Source organism: Nomia melanderi, chromosome 13 (genome assembly GCF_051020985.1).
Source record: "Nomia melanderi isolate GNS246 chromosome 13, iyNomMela1, whole genome shotgun sequence".
Lineage (NCBI taxonomy): Eukaryota > Metazoa > Arthropoda > Insecta > Hymenoptera > Halictidae > Nomia > Nomia melanderi.
The window spans coordinates 98,731-116,222 of record NC_135011.1 but is presented as its reverse complement, the minus strand read 5'-3'; the positions used below and the strand labels follow the sequence as shown (position 1 = coordinate 116,222).

At 37.9% G+C, this 17,492-nt stretch overlaps 5 protein-coding genes across 10 annotated transcripts; 3 read left to right on the top strand and 2 right to left on the bottom strand.

The window, feature by feature from the left end:
• The first annotated feature begins 55 nt into the window (after positions 1 to 55).
• Rap2l (Ras-associated protein 2-like) lies at positions 56 to 4,664 on the top strand. Its single transcript, XM_076373293.1, has 2 exons — positions 56 to 648; positions 943 to 4,664. Exon 1 carries the CDS (start codon positions 60 to 62, stop codon positions 603 to 605), a length of 546 nt encoding a protein of 181 aa, XP_076229408.1. The 5' UTR covers positions 56 to 59; the 3' UTR covers positions 606 to 648; positions 943 to 4,664.
• LOC116431462 (uncharacterized) lies at positions 2,350 to 9,855 on the bottom strand. The gene is made up of 2 exons (XM_031986924.2): positions 9,707 to 9,855; positions 2,350 to 9,577 (listed from the first exon to the last, which is right to left on the bottom strand). Exon 2 carries the CDS (start codon positions 9,461 to 9,463, stop codon positions 6,620 to 6,622), a length of 2,844 nt encoding a protein of 947 aa, XP_031842784.2. The 5' UTR covers positions 9,464 to 9,577; positions 9,707 to 9,855; the 3' UTR covers positions 2,350 to 6,619.
• Adi1 (acireductone dioxygenase 1) lies at positions 9,850 to 11,037 on the top strand. Of its 2 annotated transcripts, XM_031986936.2 has the most exons (5): positions 9,853 to 9,995; positions 10,062 to 10,136; positions 10,285 to 10,404; positions 10,474 to 10,653; positions 10,722 to 11,037. In XM_031986936.2, the coding sequence occupies exons 1-5, from the start codon at positions 9,873 to 9,875 to the stop codon at positions 10,854 to 10,856; spliced, it is 633 nt and encodes a 210-aa protein (XP_031842796.1). In that variant the 5' UTR covers positions 9,853 to 9,872; the 3' UTR covers positions 10,857 to 11,037. The 2 variants fall into 2 exon arrangements, with proteins under 2 accessions (XP_031842797.1, XP_031842796.1); XM_031986937.2 differs by lacking the exon at positions 10,062 to 10,136 and having other exon boundaries at positions 9,850 to 9,995.
• RnrS (ribonucleoside-diphosphate reductase subunit M2) lies at positions 10,922 to 14,845 on the bottom strand. 2 transcript variants are annotated; one of them, XM_031986927.2, is made up of 7 exons: positions 14,618 to 14,845; positions 13,325 to 13,387; positions 13,057 to 13,242; positions 12,729 to 12,964; positions 12,287 to 12,515; positions 12,006 to 12,224; positions 10,922 to 11,917 (listed from the first exon to the last, which is right to left on the bottom strand). In XM_031986927.2, exons 1-7 carry the CDS (start codon positions 14,684 to 14,686, stop codon positions 11,765 to 11,767), a joined length of 1,155 nt encoding a protein of 384 aa, XP_031842787.1. In that variant the 5' UTR covers positions 14,687 to 14,845; the 3' UTR covers positions 10,922 to 11,764. The 2 variants fall into 2 exon arrangements, with proteins under 2 accessions (XP_031842787.1, XP_031842786.1); XM_031986926.2 differs by lacking the exon at positions 14,618 to 14,845 and adding an exon at positions 13,523 to 13,803.
• On the top strand, positions 13,843 to 17,482 carry wap (DDB1 and CUL4 associated factor wap). Of its 4 annotated transcripts, none has more exons than XM_031986929.2 (5): positions 13,843 to 14,027; positions 15,880 to 15,969; positions 16,240 to 16,513; positions 16,592 to 17,144; positions 17,248 to 17,482. In XM_031986929.2, exons 3-5 carry the CDS (start codon positions 16,261 to 16,263, stop codon positions 17,480 to 17,482), a joined length of 1,041 nt encoding a protein of 346 aa, XP_031842789.1. In that variant the 5' UTR covers positions 13,843 to 14,027; positions 15,880 to 15,969; positions 16,240 to 16,260. The 4 variants fall into 4 exon arrangements, with proteins under 4 accessions (XP_031842789.1, XP_031842790.1, XP_031842788.1 ...); XM_031986930.2 differs by lacking the exon at positions 13,843 to 14,027 and adding an exon at positions 15,097 to 15,240; XM_031986928.2 differs by lacking the exon at positions 13,843 to 14,027 and adding an exon at positions 15,357 to 15,445.
• Positions 17,483 to 17,492: the final 10 nt, after the last annotated feature.

Here is a 17,492-nt window from a genome sequence, read left to right as displayed (position 1 = left end):
TGGACACGTCGCGGAGGAGAAGGAGGCGGAGGAAGAGTCGGAGGCGAACTGGCAAAGAGATGCGCGAGTTCAAGGTAGTCGTCCTCGGTTCGGGCGGGGTAGGCAAGAGTGCACTCACCGTGCAATTCGTCTCGGGATGCTTCATGGAGAAGTACGACCCGACCATCGAGGATTTCTACCGGAAGGAGATCGAGGTGGACAACTCGCCGTGCGTGCTCGAGATCCTTGACACCGCCGGTACCGAGCAGTTCGCGAGTATGCGCGATCTCTACATCAAGAACGGGCAGGGGTTCGTGGTCGTGTACAGCCTGACGAACCACCAGACCTTCCAGGACATCAAGGCGATGAAGGAATTGATCACGCGCGTCAAGGGCACCGAACGGGTGCCGGTGCTGCTCGTCGCGAACAAGCTCGACCTGGAGCATCAGCGCGAGGTGAACACCGCCGAGGGGACCGCTCTGGCGCAAGCCTGGGGCTGCCCGTTCGTCGAGGCGTCCGCGAAGAACCGTACCAACGTCAACGACGTGTTCGCCGAGATTGTACGCGAAATGAACTTCAGCCCCGAGAAAGAGAAGAAGAGCTACTGCTGTTGCAGTATCCTCTAATGATTAATCAAAATCCTGGACCGGGCTCGCCGAGCCATCTTAGGTAAAGGATATCTTTGTAGCGGCTGATGCCAGTCCCCCGGATCGTTCGCAGTCCGCGGTGGACACCTGCTCTTTCTTTCGGCTCATCTTGTTTGGGCATGTGCTGTGAATTCGCCAATCTGTAAGACTAACGTTACCTTGGATTTTTGTGAATTCGACTATGTCAAAGACTAACGCCGTCTCTTGGTTCTTTTTCTATCGGAAAATCACACAGTTTGCCACGGCGCTTACTGTTAAATATTTTAATATACATGGATAGTATTATATGTAATATTATTGTAATATATAACGATAGACGATAAGTGGGCAACGAACCAGCCAACTCCATCGGCAAAGGACCAATACTCGACGGGAAGAACCGGAAGGAAAAGGATTAGGAACGGACGATGAACGCCGACAGGCATCCAAACGGCGACCACAGAGTCGTCCTGCAATAGTTGTTACTCGTCAACGGCCAAACCAAACTCGATACGTCTAGCTTTCTGCTCAATATAAGAGAGGCGTACGTCGCGTGTTCCTTCTGATCCATCGGAGAGCAGAGACGCTCGCAGATTAGATCCGCCAACCGAAACAGCATCCATACTACTACTCCTACTACTACTACTACTACTACTTTGCAGATATTTGAAGGAATCACTGTGTGGTGGTCTCAGCCATTCGACGTAGTGGAGACGATTCGAGTGACCGAGTAAACGTTATTATTACCATGTATATTCGGAAACTCGATAGAAGGCAGACACAGTCTTATGTACGCATTGTGCAATGATATCCATTAACGATATATTATATCTATGCTCAAATGTCAGAGGCTGAGGTAAAGAATACTTTGTATAAAACGTTGGAATGGTGTGTTGTTAATGTTTCCGGTATCGAGTGTACAGTTCTACTAGTAAAAAATACATTTTATTCAAGGAACCGTAGAATATGGAGATACGTCGTCCCAATGGTTAGAATTTTATATTTGGACAATTGTGTTCTAATTTCCATACGATTCCATTGCACGCCGGATATTGTTTTTGTTTGGTCGATTGGAATGGGAAACGAAAGCGCGCGGTATCTGGTGCTTTAATCGAGGGGAATGTATCGGATGTAAACAAAGAAGAACAAACACCAACGGAAAAAGGAGATTGTGGTAATTTTACAGTAAAATATTAGCACGTATTGTCAATCGTAAACATAATTATAGGATTTATATGGTAAAGTCTGTACAATAGTAATGAAAACAAGTAATACAAAGTCTTTGTACAATTCTGATAAGTTGTTTAGCGAATTTCTAAGCCAGCAAGAAAAACCAAGGCTGCGAACACCTGTTTTAGACAAAGGCACACGCTGGTACATTGATCCCTTCAACTGCAAGATACATACGTACGTACGCGGTTCTCGTAACGATATCAGATATATCAGATATATCCATTGCTTTCTACCGACAGAGAATTTCCTTTGAATCTCCTTGAAGTTTCTTTGAAAGTCGATCGCCATTGAGTTTCGCGAACGTACACCGATGGATGTAAAAAAAGAAAAAGAAGCAATGGACTCCCTTATAAGTAGCAGTAGGTCGTGTGTAATTTTTCTCGTGTGATCAAAATGAAAAAGTAAACGAAAAGGAAAAGGAGAAGGAAAAGCGAAAGGAAAAGGAAGAGGAAGAGGAAGAGGAAACGGAAGCGGAAACGGACAGAAAAAAGAGAGAAAGAAACACAGAAACTACCAGAGAAGAATCATATTTATAAATACCACAACAGTCATTACATTAGCTCTCGATACGTTATTATTTAAAAGGCTAGCATCGAAGCGATTGGTTCCCGTGTGATGTTCGCACGACGTACCGTTAAGCGAAATAAGGGTTGTTCGCTCGACTATCTTTTTTTTCTTTTTAAAAAGAACGGAGGACATTAACCCTTGCGACACCGACGACGCGATTCGTTGGACGGACGATCGCGCCTGGTGGGTTCGCGTCGACTCGCGGACCACTTTTGTTTTTCTTTTTTCACTGGTGTAAACATTTTTACCGTTGGAACAATGAATTTTTCAGAAATTTCCGTTATCGCCGACGCACGGCGATCCGTAACGACGTCTCGCGAATTACGTATTCGCTTCGCGTATCGTTCGGCTATCGAGGGTTAATTCCGACTTCCGCGGAGGGATGAAAGAAACAAAGGAAAAGAAATGTGTATTTATAGTTTGTATAATATCTTACTCGTTCGTTTCGATTTGACCCGTGTTTCGGATCGATTGCGATATTGAAATAGACGCGAGACGATACCGCTTCCCGCGGCAACCCGTATCGTAGGGCCCCCAAAGTCGAACTGAAAAAGTTTCAAACGGACTGATGTACAGTATTTCTATCATTGGTAGTTAGAAGAGGAGAGTCCGACGATACTCGTGCCTCGCGCGGGAAGAGCTATCGGGCGTACGTTGAATTCGTTTCTTTTCCAATATTGTCGGTGCACTTTTCGAAAAACGGTCGTCTCGCGGCGGGTACACGTACAGGCTCCGCACGCTTTTCCGAAAGAGTTTTTATTCGAGCGTATCCGCGTAGTAGCCAACTCTTTTAATCTCTGTTCTATTTCTCTTTTGGTTCTCTCCGAACGCGCAGCGCACAACAAATGATTCTAACCTAGTTACCGAACGCGACAATTGCTCCGCTTTATGCCGGCGTCGTTCGATCGTACCGACGACGAGGAGATTTCGATTGGAAAAGTCGGAAAACACGAAGCGAGCCTCGCGTACTCGACCGACAAAGGGTGCTAAGCGCGTAACGTCAGTTTAAGATTGACGTTGGGGCGCGCGCGCGCGCGCGCACACACACACACACACACACTGCACGCACACACACGCGCAACACGTAGCGAATCGGCCATCCATTTCGTTACTCCACACTCGACTGATAAAATGAAAAACAGGCCAGGAGGAAAAATGGACAGAGTGGGTGGTTCGGGGAGGGAGTAACGGGGTTAGGGGAGAGGGAAGGGACAGATAATTACTCGTATCCTCTATTTTATCACTCGGAAAAAAAAGTGAAAAATTCATAGTCTCGCTGTGATCCCGTAGATGTAACCGCAGTTTTTCTATTAAAAGAGGAAAGAAGAAGAAGAGGAGTTAGAAGAAGAAGAAGAAGAAGAAGAAGAAGAAGAAGAAGAAGAAGAAGAAGAAGAAGAAGAAGGAGGAGAAGGAGGAGGAGAATAAGGAGGAGAGAAAAGGAAAACGACGACGATAATAAAACCGCCGCGTGTAAAAGCCATTCAACAGCGAATCAAAGGGCCTCTTTGTGAAACGTGTAATCGCTCTCGCTCTATTATCGTTACGTTTTTTTTCCCGCCCTCCTGGGTTTTTTGTGCTTCGCGAAAACCATGGATTGGCAAAAGGACTTGGAAAGAAAAAGAGAGCAAGAGAGAAAGAGGAAAAGAAAGAAAGAAAGAAATTGCGAAAGGTCTTATTAAACCGACTGGCGGATAGCCTTCCGAGTAGCCAGCCCTCCGATCCACGGAAACGAATAATCAAGGAGAAAAAGAAAATACAGAGGTTTCTATATTTGTATCGCTTCTAAACGCACATACGTACGACACGACACACATACACATACACAGCACGCGCACGCGTGCGTACAGACGGACACACGACACGCACAGCCACACACACAGCCACACACACGCCTGTTTTTAACCTACACGAGGATCGTGTTCGAGAATATTTTTCTAAAGGGTTAACGCACCTCCGAGACTTTCGTACGAAATGGGGAATACGAAATTTTGTCCAATTACTCGGGAAGCTATCCGACGCGTGAACAAATAGTCGAGTTATGTCCGAGTCAGCATATCAGTGTCAAGGACCAGGTTCGTTTCGTTTACTTCCTCGTTTCGGCCAGCAAATCCTTCCGATTTTTCAAGAAAGAGGGGTGGAAAGAATGAAAGAATGAAAGAATGAACGAGAGAGAGAGAGACAGAGAGAGAGAGAGAGAGAGAGAGAGAGAGAGAGAGAGAGAGAGAGAGAGAGAGAGAGAGAGAGAGAGAGAGAGAGAGAGAGAGAGAGAGAGAGAGAGAGAGAGAGACGAAGAAAAAATAAATTTTGGAAAAAATAAACAATACTTTTAGGAAGATGAAAGCACAAGAATTCACCACCTATTGAAAAAAGAAAAAAGAGAAGATGAAGAAGAACGATTCGCATACGATTTTATAATTAGGTATAAATAAATGAGTAAATAAATAAAAAAAATAAATATATATATATATATACAATATATATGTATACATGCAGATTTGTTACGCAACTGGGTCACATTAATTCGAAAAAGAAAAAAAACACCACGATTTAGATGTATATCGGCCTTTCAGTACTACCTGCGTATCGATATTGAGTACGAAATACGTTATATTTTTTACAATGTGAAGAATCTGTAAATATTATAGCGTCGAATTATATATAATAATAATTAATAATGATAATAATAACGAAAAGGAATAATACCGACAAACGACTATCCGACATCCGAGAAAAGACAGCAATGAGAATGGCATACAGTGAAAAAAATAATGTGCATTTCCGTTACAAGTGGTTTTGCGTTAAATGTTCATTTTGTTTATTTTTCATTTCGTTTCTTTTTCGTCGACTATCGTTCGCATGATCGCTTGGGTAGATCGGATACTCGAGGCACATACAAACGACACCATTTGCGACAGAAACAAAAGAAAACAAGAGAAATTTCGTGTTCGCTGGTAATTTTAATCTCGTTGTTCGTTTATTTTGACTTGCGTGAAAAAGGGAAATAACACGAAGTCGATGCCGCATTATTTTTTACGTGTAGCAATCACAGAGAGGTAGATAGGTAGGTAGATAGATAGATAGATAGATAGATAGATAGATAAATAGATAGATTGATAGATGGATAGGCAGAGAGAGAGAGAGATAGAGGGAGAGAGAGAGAGAGAGAGGGAGAGAGAGAGAGAGAGAGTGAAAATCACACACACGGAATCATGTATCCATCTTTTGTATATTTCTCTATTTAATGCGAGTGAAAATAAACGAATAAACATACGAAAATACGCATTTTCTTTACGCGAATAGATAGTGTGTCTAACAATGCGTAGCAGCGGTGTTTCTTTTTCTTTGTAATGCATTTCTTCTTTACGTCGCATAATTGTTATTGGCGCATTTAGCTACGATTACCAGCATAAGAATCTAGTCACTACAGAATTCTTGTAACTCAATGGACATGGAAAAAGGAAAAGTGCCAGCCGAAAGCTTCGAAAAGAACTTTTTTCCAACTGTATTACCCTATCGTCTAATGAATTTTCTTTCGAAAATAATCACAGTTACCTCGAAAAACAAACATAAAGAAAACTGGTTCTCTCCTGTAGTCGAATAAACGAAATAAAATATTTACCGAAATTAAACGTCTTTCCACGTCTCTGCATTGTTGTTGTTCTTGTCGTTATTATTGTTACCGGTGGTCACGAATTGCAATCGGACTCGAGAGATGATAGGTGGATACACAAGTTCGTTTTTCTCTGCTTTGTATTGTCCAGTCAATTTTTCCATGAAAGCATTGAGAGCTTGTTCAGCGATGATAACTACCCAAATGATTTTTACCTTGTCCGAAACTGCTGCACATTTTTTCTTTGTACGCAATTTTTCACAGTTTTCCACACAGTTTTCCACACAGTTTTCCACACAGTTTTCCACGGTTTTTCACAGTTTCTCACGGTTCTTTACTACTAACCATTGTACTGGCATTTTGGCAATATCGCACAAATATAATATAGAATAAAAACGAACGACTCACGTGGTATCAATCAATCCTCACGAAGAAACCATTCGAAATACTCATTCGGATAACTCGAGATACGTTTGTCGCGACGAATAGAAGACGTTCTTTCGAGGAAATCAATCGGGAGTAGTTTAGAAAAGAAACAAATCACAATTCTCCATAGTCCGACTATTCACGAAAATAGACATTTTTCGTTCCGTTCGATTTCATTTCAAACGAACAATTCGTCCATTCGTTTCATACACTCGTACGCCTCTGCTGCAGGTACTTTCATGCAAGCCGAAATTACTTCGTGAGTTACATAGAAATTGGAGATTTTTCGAGTACGAGGTGCGGCGGCGGCGGCGGCGGCAAGCTTCTCGTTAGAATCGTAATTCAACTCGAGACACCGATCACTGAAATGATCGAAATTGTTCAACGTGTCCTCCAGAAGACTGGTAGTATCGTTCCCAGCATCATTGTTCACATTTATAAAACAACTATCGTACAAATCCGCGTAACGGCTCTGCCTTATGCTTCCCTCGAGTTGCTGATACCTCTTGATCAACGACTCGTACACCTTTCCCGGATCTTTCATACCTTTCAGTAATACAAACTTTTTCGAGAATCGCGTAAACGACTCGAACAGGAATCCAAACAAATCGTCTTCTCCGATCGATGGATATTCCAGGGATAAGCAACAGGCCTCCATTGTCAGCCGCGAAAAGTGATTGTACGCGTCGAGTTCATCGTTCCATCCGAAAAGATACCAGCACATTATAGTCAGATCAGCGCCTAGTCTTTGATATTCCTCCCCGATCGATCGAATAATCAAGTGCCGTAGGAAATCTTCTCTCAACAGACTTAGATCCGACAACGAGTTACGCAGCCTCTCGGAAGTCGTACGATCCTCCTTTAATCTTTCTATCACGATGAAACAACGTCTTCCATAGTCTTCCGTTATGTCGATTACACTCACACCTTTTTGCATTAAATGCCAAAGGGATGAGAAGTGTAATTTCTCTATTGGTTCGATCACAGTCTGAATCTCATCGAATATCTCCTTCTTGGTGCAAGTGGGGATTTTATAGCTTCTAACTTCTAAGAAATACTTTAATATCCTTATTATCGAGGAAAGAATTTCACTGCTTACGCATTTCGAAATACCTCTATTCTTCCTCAAGAAAGACATTTTCTTAGCGAGGGCTATTGTCAGGCTTTTCAAGTTTGTCTCTTTGGTACACTTGGTTTGTAATTTACGAATATTGTACAGAACAGCGATCACGTTCGGTGCACTGAACGTCTCTTCTTCTAAATATGGTATGAAAACATTGTTCATTAAATCGTCTACCTCGATTATAGAACGGACCAATAGAACTTTTATGAAATTCATCAATTTCTTTTGATTCCATTCTGCATTCTCTAGACAGATCGTTCTCAAGATACTGGTTAAAAGTACTTGATTGTTCTCTTCGCTAATTTGCATAAACGGAGACAGCAGGAGCATGTCATTCGCAGAGATTAATATATTTTTGTACTGTGGATGGCCTATAGTTATTTTTAAAAGTGTCGTCAATGTTAATCGAAGATTCTGCAACAGAAACAACAAAACCATCTTCAAATTTGTTATTGTCAGTAAATTCGAGTTTCGTGTGATGAACTCGTCGAATGCTTCTTCCGTGTGCGGAGATTCCAAATGACTTTTTCCATCGTGTCTCGTCAGATATATAATTACAATGTCGTAAATATTCGGCAGACTCTGAGACGACAATATTTGCATAACTACGGTGTAACTGTAATTATTAAAGTCTTCTTCTTGCGACTGTTCCAGAACAAAAGTTAAATGTTCCAACAGATTCAAACAGTCTTCCTTTTGTAGTAAATGTTTGTTTTTATGGACAAAATCGAGCATCGACCTATCCCATTCTTTGTGTCGACATAACAATTCTTTCATCAGCTCTTTTTTACCGTTCGATATGGCACAACAAACTTCTTCTAAACTTAAAACGAAACTCGATTCCTTAGGATCTGGTTTCGACGATAAATGCTGCAAACATTCTATTAAATGAGTATTCTGTGACAATCTCTCGTTATTTTTTATACATTTTACAAAGTAATAACATTCGATTCCGATAGAACGTTGCAAAGTAATCATACTGTTTTCTTCGTCGTCTATTTGTACCCAGTTCATGTAAATATTACAATTGACTTCCTTAACTTTAGTTAATAATAAATCTATCAGTTGATCGGTCAATGCCGTTATGGCATTTTCCAAACGAGTCTCTTCGCATTTTCTATACGGTTCTTTTCCAAATGTTATATTATAGAATTTCTTAAGATCCCGGGACACGAAGACTTCTTCGGGTTTCCGTTCCAAGCAATTTCTTATCGTAGAAACTAACTTTTTCAACATCACGCCGTAACGTTCGTTTTTCTTCAAATTCGGTGATGTAGATGGTGGAATAACCTTTGGATTTGTTAACAGTAACACAAATTCTTGAAAGTTAATTAGAAAATTTTCTATACTTTCCTCAACATTCCAAGACTGTACACCAACTTCGTTTAAAGTGATAAATTTAGTATAAGCGATCGATATTATACAACATATGCTATTCAACGATCTTGGGTAAGGCAGTTCTTCTATACACTTTGTAACTACATCCAGTACTTCTGTGAACAGATCAAGGGGCATATACAAAAGAGACTGAATTAAGATTTTTTCATATTCGAGGTTCCATAATATTTGTATAAATAAATATGGAGACAAAGGTGGGCACATATCGACTAAATGGCCACTGACAATATCTTCTCCTAAGCGTTCTTGGTTCTTGAACCTGGTATTTAATAATAAATATGTATAAGACAACGCACACTTCTCGTCGTTAGACATAATCTTTTCTTTTATAGGTATGTCGAAAGTTTGAAATAGGTTCAACATTGACTCGCACACATCGTTTATGTGACTAATGCTTTCATCTGTTGCGCGTAAAGTGAGAAACTGCAATTCTCCGCATTCCTGATTCTTCTTCATCAGGTATGTTTGAACTTTCTTATAAAATGCATTCAATTCGTCCATTATCGATAGAATTTTTAGACTATGATCAAATTTGTACGACTCTTTGAATTATAATGTACAGCGAGTGTGTATCAATCCGTTTTTCTCTATAAGAATTTAGATATTTTTGTATTTCTGAAAAGTTATTATAGTCGTTAATGAACATGTTTATTCAACTAAATTACGAATAAGTATACATTGTTGACCGCAACGACGCATGTCATAAAAATCTATGAATTATGAGGTATTTAAATATACGATTACCATCGGTTTCTGCAATTTTATTTTCATCCTGTCTTTGCAACTCAAAGAGAAATATGTACGCCGGTACTGCGCGCGATAACTTTATCATGTACGTAGGTTACGTCACTGGGCAATAACAGTTTAAAAAATCACATGTGATTTGATCAAATTCACTCATAAAGCGAAAATGGTTCGCGTGTGGTACATGGACAACAGCGACGATGATCAACGGCTACAACACCATAAAGTACCACCTCAATTCCTCTCCCTCGAGGACTTGTTTGTCAAAACAGGTGTCGAATACTTCAAGGTTAGATCATAATTCGGTATCTATTTCTTCAACATTTTTACGCAGTAATCGATAACAACTTTATAGTTGCTTAATATTTTTCATGCTTGGCAATTGTATTTGTATACAATTATTCCGACTTATTTCGAAGATGAATTATCTGTAAGTCCACTGAAGATGATAAAGGAGCGTTACGTATTTTGATTATAAATACATACGTAAATAAACGAGTTCTCTCGGTTCCGATTAATAAAATATAGCAAGTTTTAATACGATTCGACAGAAACTTAAATTTATAATTTTAATATAGATCAATCACGAAGCCTATAAAAATGATAACATACTGACAGAATTGAAAAGGAAACGTGGTTATACCTATGAAGATGAAATTATATGTTCCAAAGACTGTCTACCAAATTACGACGAGAAAGTAAGAGATTTGTTTGGCATGTACGTTACGTGATCAAAATATTAATAATAAATCAATTCGAATGTTTAGTTACGGAACTTTTTCACCGAACACCTTCATACCGATGAAGAAATAAGATTGGTATTGGATGGGTCAGGATACTTTGATGTCAGAGACAAGGATGATCAATGGATACGTATTGAAGTTACACCTGGAGATTTAATAATCATTCCCAGTGGAATATACCACAGATTTACCTTAGACACGAATGTAAGTATTTTATTCTCCTAAAGAAATAGTATCTATATATTCTTATATCGTTGTACGTTTCTTCCCAGAATTACATAAAAGCAAAACGTTATTTCGTGGGAGAACCTGTTTGGTTACCATATAACAGACCAGCTGATAATATGGAATGCCGTAAGAATTATCTTAATCGTTTGAACAACGGTTTTCAAGATCAAGCTGCTTAATATAATATCTTCTGCATACATTCCTCGTATACATATTTTCAAGAAAAATATTGCATGCCTTAGAAAATGGTCCACTAATTTTTTATTAAAGTAGCAACAGCATTCGACGAATTACTTGTTTGACAATAATCTTGTATAAATTGCTATTAGATGCGTTAATAAATATTACATTTTGCGAAAAGTGGCGGGGACTCTGTCATTGTTAAGAGAACTTATTATTATCCTTACTCTACAGAAGTTCCTAACTCTCCGTATGAAGTTTGTAACTATTGTTTACGATTTATTTTTTATTCTTATTAAATTATATACATACATACATACATACGAAAGTCTTATCTTGGCGAATACTGAATCTTTTTGTATACAATTCCAATTCCAAGTCGTCGACTGTATTGTCAGATTTTCACGCGACTTTTATACAAATTTCGACTTGCATATTCTGGTTACGAAATCGACATCTCCCAGAGATTTGTAAAATTATCAAGTCTTCTTAAAAATAATTATATATTCTATGTTCTATGTATACTCCACGATCTATCGGACAGCGTTACGCGAAACGATGTCACGATTAATGTACAATAAACTATCACGACTTCAAAAGAAATAGACATGACAAATTCGTCCAAACTTCAGTGGATTACAAATTTCATCGTCAAGATTTAAAAGATCAAAGCAAAGGTCAAATAAATATTACAATTATCCTTCGTTGGAATCGAATTACAGTAAACGACTAATCAGTTCCGATACGAGAAGGTAAACTAGTTTCCCTTAATCGACACTAATATAAATATAAACGATAATAAAGTAATTGTACTAATTTAAAAATAAGAAAGATCTTCCGAAAACACCACATGTTTTCCTTTGGGAACAACAAATAGCCAGCTTATCTGGTAGATTTATTTGCTAAATTAGAAGTCGGCGTTCACCGTGAAATTACTTTCAATTCTGTCCTGCATTACTCCCCATTTCTGATATTCCCCAACTTTTTTCTCAAAGAAGTTTGTCTTACCTTCCAAGGAGATGTGCTCCATAAAGTCAAATGGATTTTCAGACATATACACCTAAAATTAAAAAACAATATTGATAAGTTAGAATGCGTAGAAAATGCAATTTAATGCATTAGTACATTAAACGTATTTTCGTATGCACCTTCTCACAACCCAATTCAACGAGAAGCCTGTCTGCAACAAATTCAATATACTGACACATAAGTTTGCAATTCATGCCAATCATTTCGACGGGCAACGCGTCCGTCAAAAATTCTTGCTCAATGACAACAGCGTCCTTAATAATTGACGTAACTCGCTCGCACGATGGCTTCTGCACGACATGTTTAAACATTAAACATGCAAAATCGCAATGCAATCCCTAAAAATATAATCACGCTGTGTTTCAATTGTTCAGCAACTTTTTTTAATCAGTTCGCTAACCTCGTCCCTAGAGATGAGTTCATTGCTGAACGTAAGACCAGGCATCAAACCCCTTTTCTTCAACCAAAAGATGGCAGCGAAGCTACCACTGAAGAAGATACCTTCTACTGCAGCAAACGCGACTACGCGTTCGGGGAAAGTGGCAGTTTCGTGGTTTATCCAATTCAATGCCCAGTTGGCTTTTTTAGCGACGCACGGTAGATTTTCAATCGCGTTAAATAAAAAGTCCCTGTAAGACAGACAAATGTTACAGGTCATAGAAAATTTATGAACGATTAGATCGTGCGATATACGAGATGTCAGATTTATTACGCGCAACTCGGATATACTATTTTGCGAGATGTTTACTTTGATAATCGACAATGAAACTCTGTTTGACACGGTTTCACATGAAAAACAAAGCAACTAATAGGACCTAATAGCGTTATTGGTTAATATGTACCTTTCTTTAGCATCTGTAATGTACGTATCGATCAACAAAGAATACATTTCCGAATGCACATTTTCCATAGCAACTTGGAAACCATAAAAGCAACGTGCTTCTGTAACTTGCACTTCTTGACTGAATCTTTCAACAAGATTCTCATTGACAATACCATCGGAAGCTGCGAAAAATGCTAACACGTGAGATATAAAGTGCTTCTCGCTAGAAGTTAGACAATTCCAATCGAAAGTATCCTATAAATAACAGAAATGGAATGAATTATAAGAGCTTCTACTTAATAGATATTTAATTCTCTTTGAATTCTGGAATTATAACAATTTCATACCTTTGAAAGATCCACTTCCTCTGCAGTCCAAAAGGAAGCTTCCGCTTTCTTGTACATTTGCCAAATGTCAGGCCACTGAATAGGAAACACGACAAATCTACGAGGATTCTCTTTGAGCAATGGCTCTAGCTCTGGATCAAAGTTATCTTCTTTTAATAGCTTTTTTACTGTTTTCATTTTGGCCACCTAAGAAAAAGGTATTGCAATACTAATGGAAAATAGATTTCATCAACTATCAGTACAAAGTTGTACAAAATTATTTATTTACCCCATTCTTTACTCCATTTGCTGAAGAAATGGTCGGCGAAGTACATAATTTTTTGGGAGACACCTGGAAAAGAAAATAAATTCACATTGCATAGCTCATAATTGACAGATTATTCTTCTACTGTTAAATATACAAGAAATTTATAGAAAAAAAGATAATTCTTTGTGAAATTCCAGTCCAAATTGAGTAGCTACTTACAGAAGGTACAGTTAATTTCCTTGATAGCATGGAAACTGTAATGTCTAACAATGAAGTCATACACCTAACCATGATTATGTCACAACCGATTGAATTTACTTTTTAAATAACTGAACGATTTAACAATGTATCACAGATATGTTTTGAAAACAATGAATTTTGATTGTACTTTCTGTCCATTAAACTATATATTGCAATATTTATTCATTTTTATAGAACTTAACCTTGTATAACACACACACGCACACACACGCGCGCACACACACACACACACACACACAGAGCAGAGAGAGAGAGAGAGTGAGAGTGAGAGAGAGAGTACTTATCGTATAGACTTTATTCCATAGAGTTCCCTACTTCTACGTAATTTATACATAAATATAGAAATTTGTTATTCCTAAATTACATACGAAAAAAATATGGTCATTCAAATGGACATTTAAATAAAGATACATACACTGGAAGCACATGATCTGACAAATACTTATTATTTTTATATTACAAGGTAAAGAAACACAATTAATAATTAATTAATACAATTAATAATATAAAATAAACTGCGTATCGTTAGTCATTGCAACAAATATTTTGGAGATCGAAGTACAATCATAGTTGTAATTCACAAGTACGCGAGACATTTAAAACTCGTAGGATTAACCTATCGAACAACATCAATTATTGAATATTTGATTAAAAAGATAAAAGATAAATGATTTATTAGATTTTATTTCGCGATACAAATAAACACGACGTAATTTATAAGTACGATAAACATACCGATGAAATTAAATAGAGCACTCTTGTTCGGTTATGGAAGCAAAAACGAGTTATCAATACCTGCAAAAACTCGAAATACGAGTATATTCAATGCCTACACTACAATGTATTTAACAAATTAACAATGGTCATTGAATAATCTGTGATTAGTGTTTTCTTTTAATCGACACGAGTATGAAAATTTCAGATGAAGTTTTAAACAAGTCATTTTGTAATAGTAAAACGGAATAAGTGTAATTGTATTATATATTTCCATAGCCGCTTGGATGCTAAATAATTATGCATAACAAAAAGATATAGCAGTAAAATTGAACTTACTTTTTCTTTGAGAGAAATGTTCTCGATGTGTTTAAGGATATTTTCTTTCGTCGAGACTTGGAGTGGCATGTTGGAATCTTTATTTGTCGATTAAAAAAACAAACTAATAATCACTATCGTGGGATCTACTATTGCAGAAATATCCACGAGATACCGTGCTCCTCTGAATCAGTTGCTCGAATGTCGAGGAAGAGCTACCAGAGATATCCTCTATTGGCTTTCATGTGCCCGTTTTCGCGCCAAATCCTTAATAACCGCCATCTATTAAGAATCCTTCTCCCGCCAAAACTTATAAATCGTCTCAACATTCGAAGAAAAGCGTATTCGTGCAAATGATTTATTTAAAAATCGCATAAAATAATTCCCTTCATTTTATAAATAAGTTCTGACCCGAAGAACACAACATAGGAATAGTTGCTTTCCCGCCCATTTAAAGAGCTTGCGCGTGGCAATGGCAGATTCATTGCTACAAGTCGGAGCGTAATCTTCAATGAAAGAAAATCAGCTGAGTACAGTTATTTAAAACAAGTAATCCACTCGTCAGCTGATTTAATAAAATAATTTCAACCTTGATTTCTGGCAGGAAATTTTACGAAATTTTTTATTAATTTTTAAATAATCACGTAAGATTTCTTTTAACAATGCGTACTTGCATAATCCTTTAATTGTCGCTTGTAAGGTCCTTCTTCAGTTTATTCTATTTTAAACAATAAATCGTATCAGTGGTACCATCTGTCGTAGAATGTCCGAGCTATTAACATAGATTCAAGATCCAATAATACCGATGATTCTCGAAATTAGAGATTTAGATTTACTACGATTGACTTGGTAGAAAATACTTTACGTTTTCATAAATAAGAATATCATTTGTTGAATAACTAATATAATTATTGTGAATTAAAACATCTATCGCGCATAACTTTCCACAATGCAATAGTTACGCATAAAAAATTGTTGTTGTTGATGTTGTTTTTGTTGTTGTTGTTGTTGTTGTTGTTGTTGTTGTTGTTGTTATTATATGACGTAATGTGTTACCATTGTGTTGTCACAAAATTTAATCAATTTCAATTAATTAATTATTTCCATTAATATGAAAGATTGAGAACTGATCGATTACAATAGCGACAAAATGTCAAATTCAAAAGAGCGCCATTTTATGTTATCGTGAGAGATTTGATTAATTGTATACCTGTATGAAACTTTCAAACACGAGTATAAACTTTTTCTATTCGATATTTAAAAATACCAAGTACTTTTTTCAGCAATAAATCTAACATGGAGAAGTAAACTTTTAAAGTTCTCGAGTAAACCACACTCAAAGCGATTGTATTTCGAACTCTGTGAATTCTGAGGTTAGTGTCGTCAAATAATGACTTTTTCGGTTTGTTTATATATTAATCGGTCGTAGTATAGTTAAAGAAAATGTAGCTACATATTTCTGTATTAAGGGATAATTTCTTGAAGAAAAAAAACTAGTTAATGTTTATTCTATAATTATTGCAACAATTATATTACAACATTCGCATAAACATTTGAATTTCTTAGTAATAATCTCATACCTTTTTATGAAATTCTAACATAAACAAGCTGTAAGATATATTCATATTGTATATTATCTATAGAGGAAAATACGGAAGGCGATAATGGCTTTACACAGTGTGCCTCCTAAAAGAAAAGAAATTTACAAATACGAGGCACCATGGCCTTTGTACAGTATGAACTGGTCTGTTCGGCCCGACAAGAGATTTCGTTTGGCTCTTGGTAGTTTTGTAGAAGAATACAACAATAAAGTACAAATAGTTTCGTTAGACGAAGAGACATCCGAATTTAGTGCCAAAAGTACTTTCGATCATCCTTATCCGACAACAAAAGTTATGTGGATACCGGACAGTAAAGGTATTACTATCTTCTTAGTATAGTCTATTTTGAGAAATAATTTCAGATAAATTGACAATTTTATTTTGTAACGTACAGGATTACTTCCCGATCTTTTGGCTACATCCGGCGATTATCTAAGAGTCTGGAGAGCAGCAGAGCCAGAAACTCGTTTGGAATGCGTTCTAAACAACAATAAAAATTCAGACTTCTGTGCTCCACTCACCTCTTTCGATTGGAACGAAGTGGATCCAAACTTAATCGGCACCGCTAGTATAGATACAACATGTACCATTTGGGGTTTAGAAACAGGACAGGTTTTAGGAAGAGTGAACATGGTCACGGGACACGTTAAGACACAATTGATTGCTCACGACAAAGAAGTATATGATATAGCATTTAGTCGCGCCGGAGGTGGACGCGACATGTTCGCGTCCGTCGGAGCTGACGGTTCCGTAAGGATGTTTGATTTAAGACATTTGGAACACTCGACAATTATTTATGAGGATCCTCAACACACGCCACTGTTGAGACTCGCATGGAACAAACAAGATCCAAATTATCTTGCAACAGTAGCTATGGACGCTCGTGAAGTGATAATTTTAGATGTTCGTGTTCCGTGTACACCGGTTGCCAGGTTAAATAACCATAGGTAGCTAAGATAATCTTTTCATCGTTTTACTGCGGTTTTTCTGCGGTTTTTCTGCGCGGATACTCTACATTCGGTACATACTCGACGTTGTTTTCTGTCTCAGGGCAAGCGTTAATGGAATAGCCTGGGCGCCGCACTCGTCTTGTCACATTTGCACAGCTGGCGACGACCACCAAGCGTTAATTTGGGACATACAACAAATGCCAAGAGCAATCGAAGATCCCATTCTCGCTTACACCGCTGCAGAAGGAGAGGTCAATCAGATTCAATGGGGTGCCACGCAGCCTGACTGGATCGCTATTTGTTATAACAAAGCGGCAGAAATCCTCAGAGTGTAAAGAAACTGTT

What these genes read in the sequence shown, in the direction of transcription:
- Adi1 (XM_031986936.2), top strand. Translation starts at nt 9,873, where the DNA reads ATGGTTCGCGTGTGGTACATGGACAACAGCGACGATGATCAACGGCTA. An exon ending in CAGGTGTCGAATACTTCAAG is followed by an intron (nt 9,996 to 10,061) that starts GTTAGATCATAA and finishes ACAACTTTATAG; the next exon opens with TTGCTTAATATTTTTCATGC. An exon ending in GATTTACCTTAGACACGAAT is followed by an intron (nt 10,654 to 10,721) that starts GTAAGTATTTTA and finishes GTTTCTTCCCAG; the next exon opens with AATTACATAAAAGCAAAACG.
- RnrS (XM_031986926.2), bottom strand. Translation starts at nt 13,594, where the DNA reads ATGGTTAGGTGTATGACTTCATTGTTAGACATTACAGTTTCCATGCTA. An exon ending in CAAATGGAGTAAAGAATGGG is followed by an intron (nt 13,243 to 13,324) that starts GTAAATAAATAA and finishes CCTTTTTCTTAG; the next exon opens with GTGGCCAAAATGAAAACAGT. An exon ending in TTGAATTGGGTTGTGAGAAG is followed by an intron (nt 11,918 to 12,005) that starts GTGCATACGAAA and finishes TTTTAATTTTAG; the next exon opens with GTGTATATGTCTGAAAATCC.
- wap (XM_031986929.2), top strand. Translation starts at nt 16,261, where the DNA reads ATGGCTTTACACAGTGTGCCTCCTAAAAGAAAAGAAATTTACAAATAC. An exon ending in GTGGATACCGGACAGTAAAG is followed by an intron (nt 16,514 to 16,591) that starts GTATTACTATCT and finishes TGTAACGTACAG; the next exon opens with GATTACTTCCCGATCTTTTG. An exon ending in GCCAGGTTAAATAACCATAG is followed by an intron (nt 17,145 to 17,247) that starts GTAGCTAAGATA and finishes TTTCTGTCTCAG; the next exon opens with GGCAAGCGTTAATGGAATAG.
- LOC116431462 (XM_031986924.2), bottom strand. Translation starts at nt 9,463, where the DNA reads ATGGACGAATTGAATGCATTTTATAAGAAAGTTCAAACATACCTGATG.
- Rap2l (XM_076373293.1), top strand. Translation starts at nt 60, where the DNA reads ATGCGCGAGTTCAAGGTAGTCGTCCTCGGTTCGGGCGGGGTAGGCAAG.